At 44.2% G+C, this 7,626-nt stretch overlaps 1 protein-coding gene across 1 annotated transcript; it reads left to right on the forward strand.

Moving 5' to 3' along the window:
- Window positions 1-1,746: 1,746 nt before the first annotated feature.
- On the forward strand, window positions 1,747-2,610 carry LOC124657431 (probable glucan endo-1,6-beta-glucosidase B). Its single transcript, XM_047195986.1, has 2 exons — window positions 1,747-1,990; window positions 2,078-2,610. The coding sequence occupies exons 1-2, from the start codon at window positions 1,801-1,803 to the stop codon at window positions 2,608-2,610; spliced, it is 723 nt and encodes a 240-aa protein (XP_047051942.1). The 5' UTR covers window positions 1,747-1,800.
- Window positions 2,611-7,626: the final 5,016 nt, after the last annotated feature.

The raw sequence follows: 7,626 nt of genomic DNA on the forward strand, positions 1-7,626 counted from the left end.
TTTATGGAGTTTCAGCATCACCTCGTGTAAAACATAAGCTATGCTTAGGATATTCAGAAAAAAGTAACAGTGCCATCTTGTTCTTAGAGAACCTGAAAGAGATATATTTTCAAAGCAATCTACATTAGCACAAATATGAAAATAGAAAAGACATAGGTATTAGCAAATTCTAGGTACAACAGAATCCAATGCCTAGTTGTAGCATATTATGAAAGAACTATATCTCATTAGTCGAAATCACAGGTAAACTCCGGTATTTCCAGGGATATTAAAATGTACACAACATCATCAAGTATTTTTTTAGATTAATCGCACTGACATAATTTCTTGAACCTAGTTTGCAGAAATATTTTGACTGTTGGTACGGCCCGCAAAAGTTATTTGCGAAGATGTGCGGCACACGGTAGTAGTTTAGGAAGATATCATAGGAGAAACATATGTTTGTCAAATGATAAAGCTCACATATCAATGCCGGAGATAATAGGCTTTTTTTTGCTAGTTATGATCTTCTCAATCACGGTCTAGCTATATGAGTATGTATAAGGCACCAAGGTTGCCATGTGTTACCCCTCATTGCTATTATAAAGATCTCACCTTACCAGGATATATCAATCAAACGGAACCCCATTGATTTTCTGTTGTTGTGATTTTAGTTGTAAGCCATATTGTTGGTCCTTGAGTTCTTTCCTTGCACTGACTAAGATGCCTAGAATGTAGTCACAGAGGAGCAGGACAGGCCCATCGGGATGTCATGGACACGAAATCCTTCACCATGAAGTCAGCTCATGGAACCCTCTTGATGTGGCCGCCCGCATATAGCAGCACCAAATGCTTCTTCACCATTAGGTGTACCACCAAACCGAGTAGGACGCCATCTGCAGAACTGCAAAAGAAACGTATGAGTCAGGGAGGAATCCAACAATCTCTTCCTCGTGAGCAGGCAATTTGTTTGAAAGCAAAAGGAGAGCAGAAATCTAGTTCCCTAGCACAGTTCTATCTGTAATAAGTTAAACGATTGGAGAAGGGTTTCATCTGGGATATGAAGTGTCGGTAGATAGAGGCGAAGATATGTAGTGCGGCGGCGCCATAGCCGACGCGGGCCGGAAAAGCCAGGCGGCGGTACAGGCCAGGAAACAGCCGAGGAGTCATGTGCGAGCGAGCTAGCGGTCATAGAACGCGACCTGCTCAGGACTGGCGTGACTACGACGAATCCCCACGGCAGCAACCTCGTCGTGGCACGCTCCAACAGCTGCAGCGGACACCCCTCCTTCCGCAGCATCCCTGCCTTCTTGACCGCCCTACCGACGTCGGCAAGCCATCGTCTTATGGAAGATCGGAAGAGGAGCACCACACCAAGGTGTGATTTGATTCAGCGAAATTTGATCCTGGAAAGGAAGATAAATCTGGAAAAGAGAGGATTTATCGGCATTAACCTTCACTTAAATGATTCGGTGGGATTTGATCCGCGGAATCAGGCCATGCAGGCAGGGATTCGGAGCTTCGGAGGCGGCGTCAGCGCGATTTGAGGAGGGGGATGGGGAGAACAAATGATTTTCGTTCGTTAGATAAAAGACTATGTAGTAGAGATGTATCTTTCCCGGCTTACCTCTGCAAACCTTGTCCACGAAAATCATGAGGATGCCGCTCTCCGTCTGACTGAGCCTAGATTCTCATCTCAAAAAAAAAAAAAGCCTAGATTCTATAAAATGGCCAGCCCGGTAAACACCTCTACTGCGAACAACAACACGCTCACCGCGATTCATCCTCTACTCTAGAGCAGTAGAGCGCTCAGCAGACGAGATGCATCGTTCTATCCTTATTATCCCAGCGCTCCTGCTCCTGGCCGGTGCTGTCTCGGCCTGGCTTCCCCAGGAGCGCAACTTGGCTGCTTTCAACCAGACGGCTCGCTTCGAACAGCTTGGCAAGCGCTTCGAGCCGTCTCTGGCCAAGGCCAAGGGCATCAACAAAATCAGGGGCGTTAATTTGGGCGGTATGTCTCGTTAAATTTATAAAAAATCCTGTGAAACCTTCTCGTCTCTGGCAAGAACTACTAACACACAATGGTTGGAATTCTCAGGCTGGCTCATCTGTGAGCCGTGGATGATGCGTGATGAGTGGGACAACGTCATGGGTTGCAAGGGGGCTGCCTCGGAGTTCGACTGCATGCTGAAAAATTACGGTGGAAGCAAACGAGACGCAGGCAACGACAAGTTCGAGACTCACTGGAAGACTTGGATCAATCCCGCCAGCATCCAATCAGCCCACGATGTTGGCCTGAACACGATCCGTATTCCCATCGGGTACTGGTCTAACGTAGACATTGCCGACAAGGCCAGCGAGCCTTTTGCCGACGGCAACAGGATGCTCCCCTACCTGGACGCCGTCGTCCAAAAGGCCGCTGACCTTGGCATGTATGTCATCATCGATCTTCATGGGGCTCCACGCGGTCAGCAAGAGGACGTCTTTACCGGCCAGAACAACAAGCCGGCTGGTTTCTTCAACGACTACGACTTTGACCGCGCCCAGAAGTGGATGTCGTGGATGACCAAGCGCATCCACACAAACCTTGCCTACGCCACCAAGCTCACTCTATCCAATTATTCTAGATAGAGTGAGGCACGCAATTACTAGGATCGGCGGGCTCCCGAGAGGAGCCTGTCCAGGCGCAATAAAAAAAGAAGAAAGTCCAATTCTCATCCTTGAACTTTTGGGAAAGTTCACTTTCAGTCCCAAAATTTATTTCTAGTCTAGAATGAACCTTGAACTCTCATAATAATTCACTTTTCATCCCTTTGCAGTTGAGTTGAGCAAATTAGTGGCGCGGAAAAAAAATAGGGAACCAACAAAATTGGTTTAGAACTAGACCAAGCCCAAACTAGCTGAGATGTTAAACCAAACGTCACAATGGAAAAAACAACGAAACCCTTGGGTCCTGAACCAGTCTCTCGCTTGATTTCTCTCCCTTCTAATTCACGTGAAGGGTTGCGCCACAAAGGACTAAAAGTGAATGATTCTGAGAGTTCAAGGTTCATTTTGAACCAGACGGAAGTTCTAGGACCAAAAGTGAACTTTCAATAGAATTCAAGGACCAAAAGTGGACTTTGTTCATGAAAATATTATCTCTGAACTATCAGGGTTTGGGGAACAACCCGACAGTTCCACCGCTTTTGGATCTTCGAACGCGTAGTGATCCCCGAGGTGGGTTTTTTGTCGGAGACCCACCTAGATGTATATCCGGCAGATTGTTTGCGAAGGCGTTTGAATATAGTCTTCAAAATTGTTAATCCGAGTGATGGAAGGACTGGTGGAGTTATGCTCTTGTGGAAAAAGGAAATAATTATCCAACAATTGTTCTCAGCTCCTAAATATATTGATGTAAAAGTGATTGAAGCTCCGGATAAAGTTTGGATACTTACATGTATGTATGGAGAACCGACGTGGGAAGACAAATATAAAATCATGGGACAAAATTAGGGAGCTTCATTGTAACTCAAATCTCCCGTGGGATAGCATCGGTGACTTTAATGAAATTCTCTTCTCACATGAAAAAGAGGGGCAACCCCAAGGATATATGCAAGCTTTTTGAGATGCACTGGTGGACTGTGGTTTGGAAGACTTGGGGTTTTCAGGTGATGTTTTTACATCGAAGCGAGGTCGTATTAGACAGAGGCTCGATCATGCAATCGCTAATGGGCAATGGATGACTATGCACCCGGGGGCGGTTCTCCAGCACCTGGGGTATATCAAATCGGACCATCGCCCGATTTTGCTTGATACTGACTACCAAGCGGGGGTAGGACAACCGAAACTTGGGCCCCGCAGATTTGAGGCGAAGTGGCTGCACGAAAAGGGTTTTAGACAATTGGTCGAGAATGCCTAGGAAGCGTCAGGGGCTCCCGCGGCAGGCGTGCTAGATCTCTCCTGGCTAGGCTGCATGCAGCCATGCACGAGTGGGATAGTACGGTACTGGAGCAGCCAAAGAAGCGATTGTGTAAAGCTCAAAAAGATCTTGATGATGTCCTTAGTGGTCAGTTGACTGAGGAGAGTGAAAACAAAGCAAAGGAGTTAGCTAACCTGGTTGAAATTCTACTAGAACAAGAGGAAGTGTATTGGCCGCAAAGGTCCCAGGCTAATTGGATCCAACATTGGGACATAAATACTTCTTTCTTTCATAATTATGCCTCAGCACGTCGGAAGAAGAATTTTATTACAAAGTTAAAAGATGAGGCGGATAAATGGGTGGAAGGTACCGATGCACTAAAACCCCTTATTCTAAATTATTTCTCCAATCTCTTCACGTCCGAAGTCCAGGAAACTGACCCAAACTTTTTGGAGAAAGTGCAACCTAGAGTTTCTCAGATGATGAATGAAAACTTCACGGCCCCGTTCTTGGCTGAGGAAGAAGGCCATTTTTAGCATTGGTGATTTCAAGGCACCAGGACCTGACGGGTTGCATGCCGTTTTCTATATATAAAAAAACAGGGATCTTTGTGGGACTGAAATCACGCAAGAAGTTCTTCTAGCTCTGAATACTGGACAAATACATGAAGGATGGAATGGTACTACTGTGGTGTTAATTCCCAAAAACTGAGAACCCGGAGTTAGTGACACAATTTTCACCAATAAGTCTTTGCAATGTTAACTATAAGGTTATTTCTAAAATACTCTCTCTCAGATCTTCGAGAGGTTATTTCTGCTATGCAAAGTGCCTTCGTCCCCGACCGTCTTATTACGGACAATGTTCTTGTGGCTTATGAGAGTGTTCATGCAATCAAAAATAAGAGATCGAGAAACAATGGAAATTGTGATGTCAAGCTAGATATGCACAAAGCTTATGATAGAGTTGAGTGGGTATTTTTGTATAATATGTTACACAAACTTGGCTTCGCGGAGATCTGGATTACATGGATGATGGCTTGTGTTACGTCAGGGAGATACCAGGTCCGCTTCAACTCGGAGGATACTGAGATGTTTGCGCCTACTAGAGGGCTCTGTCAAGGAGACCCGCTATCTTCATACTTGTTTCTGTTATGCGCGGAGGGGTTATCCAGCCTTTTGTTATACGAAGAAGTTGGTGGCATCGATGAGGTAAGGGTGTGCAGAAAAACACCATCAATCTCACATTTACTATTTGCTGATGACTCCTTAATCCTCATGCAAACGGATATGAACGATGCAACTTCCTTACAACGGGTACTGGACACTGTGCGAATTCTGGACAATTGGCCAGTTTATTAAAATCAAGTATTTTCTTCTCTCCTAATACTAATGTGTTGTTGAGAGCAGAAATTTGTGAGACTCTTCACATGGATACAGAGGCACTATCCGATAAATACTTGGGCCTGCCAACCATAGTGGAAATCGATAGAAGTGATTCCTTTGTGCATCTTATTGAGAGAACTATTCAGAGGATAAACGGTTGGAAATAAAAATCTTATCGTTTGCAGGTAAAGAAGTTTTATTGAAGGCTGTTGCTCAAGCCATCTCGGTCTATGCCATGTTGGTTTTCTTGATACCAAAAGGGATTTGTAAGCACATGATGGATGTTATATCCAAATTTTGGTGGGGTGATGATGACAATAGCAATAAGATGCATTGGTATGCCTGGTGAAAATTATGCTACCCGAAGAAGAAAGGAGGTATGGGTTTTTGAGATTTCAATTCCTTTAACCTCGCTATGCTGGCTAAGCAGGTTTCCAGTCTTATTGATGAACCAGAATCATTATATGCAAGGGTTCCGCGGGCCAAATATTATCCATAGGGAGATATTCGTAAAGCTGGTCTAAAATCGGGTTCATCATTTACCTGGCAGAGTATACTCGCAGGGATTACTACCTTTAAGCGTGGATATATCTGGAGAGTGGGTAATGGGGAGAAAATAAATATTTGGAGCGACCCATGGATTCCAAGCCGTCCGGATAAAAAAGTCATATCTCAAGGTGGTGGGGCGGCTTATACCAGAGTGAGCTGACGGTGATGTGCATCGAATTTTGCAAATTCCTTTACCCAGGCAGTGGTTCGAAGATTTCATTGCTTGGGATGCTACTAAACATGAGAGATATACTGTCCAATCTGGGTATTATTTACAATGGCGCCACAAGTTTGTTGCCTCAGCTTCTCAACTGGCTCTTCCAGGACAATCTGCCATAAACCTTGTTTGGAAATCCCTTTGGAAAATCAAAATTCCAAGCAAAGTTAAGATATTCATATGGCGTGCTCTCCATGGTATTTTACCTCTCAAATCAATTCTATATAACCGCCAAATTGGAACTACAGGGGGCTGCCCTATCTGTAAGCAAGGTCCAGAGGATATTAGCCACCTTCTCTTCCAATATGAAGCGGCGCAAAGACTTTGGGAAAGCCTGGGCATCTCTGATATAATTACTAAAGCAGTTCAAGTGGATAGGGCGGGTTCCGCGGTACTAGAAGAATTTCTATGCCGCCACGATAATGCGTTCGAAGGGTTTAACAACATTGGCCTAAAAGAAGTAACTTCGGTCTCATGTTGGTACCTCTGGTGGATCCGACGCCACAGGATGCATAATGAAGTTGTTCCACCTATTATCCGCTGTAAAATGTCTATCCTTTCCATTACGGAAAATGCACAGAAAGGTCCTAAACTGAGTGGAAGGAACGAAGGAGAAAGATGGTCTAAACCGAAGCCACGTTACATCAAACTGAATGTTGATGCTGACTTTCATGATGACAGACAAAGAGGAGCGGCAGGTGCGGTCCTCCATGACATCGATGGACAGTTTATCGCTGCAGCCTGCGTCTTCATACCACATGTATCCACGCCTATGATGGACGAAGCAATAGCGATGAGGAAGGTCTGGTGTTGGCTGATAGAATGAGCTTATCAAGGGTTTAGGCAGAATCTGATTCCTCTGAAATCATTGATGCATGCAAAGGGGATGAAAGGTGGTGGAATTAAGCGTCTGCTATTTTCGCGGATTGTGTTGATCTAGCCACCTCTATTGATGATGTTTCCTTTAGCCATTGTCCGAGGGAAGCTAATGGAGTGGCTCAGGAGCTAACTAGGTTTTGCTTTTCAAATTGGTCTTCTTGTAATTGGGTCGATGAACCCCCTAGATTCATGCTAGACTCGTTGATAAACGATGTAACCATATCTTTATTGTGGCAGCTTCAGACACACTATTTTTCTTACTAGTGTAAAACTACTAGTACATGAAATTCATAATCTTACTAAGCTATAGAAAAAATAAGTATTCCCTCTATTCCATTAAAGTTATCTAAGATTTGTTAAAATTTAGATGCATCTAGACACTATCTGGTATATCGATACATCTAAATTTTGTCAAATCTCAGATAAGTTAATGAGATAGAGGAACAATTGGTACTAGCTAGCAAATATGTAGGTCTTTTTTTGAAAAGAGGGTAAAAGCCTTGCCCAATTCCATTAATTAAGAAGAAGAGTTTGGATAAAGAGTTCCGTTTACAACCCAAATACAAACCCGATTACAAAGACCACTAATCTTGCCGCATCAAATTACTCATAAATTTGTCACTTGCAAGCACCCAAAGCCTATCTTTCAGCTTGATCCTGTGAAAAAGAACCGTGGGGGCGCGTGTTTGTTCTTGAAAACGCTAGCATTCCTTTCGTTC

Source organism: Lolium rigidum, chromosome 5 (assembly GCF_022539505.1).
Source record: "Lolium rigidum isolate FL_2022 chromosome 5, APGP_CSIRO_Lrig_0.1, whole genome shotgun sequence".
Classification (NCBI taxonomy): Eukaryota; Viridiplantae; Streptophyta; class Magnoliopsida; order Poales; family Poaceae; genus Lolium; species Lolium rigidum.

What these genes read in the sequence shown, in the direction of transcription:
- LOC124657431 (XM_047195986.1), top strand. Translation starts at nt 1,801, where the DNA reads ATGCATCGTTCTATCCTTATTATCCCAGCGCTCCTGCTCCTGGCCGGT. An exon ending in CAGGGGCGTTAATTTGGGCG is followed by an intron (nt 1,991 to 2,077) that starts GTATGTCTCGTT and finishes TGGAATTCTCAG; the next exon opens with GCTGGCTCATCTGTGAGCCG.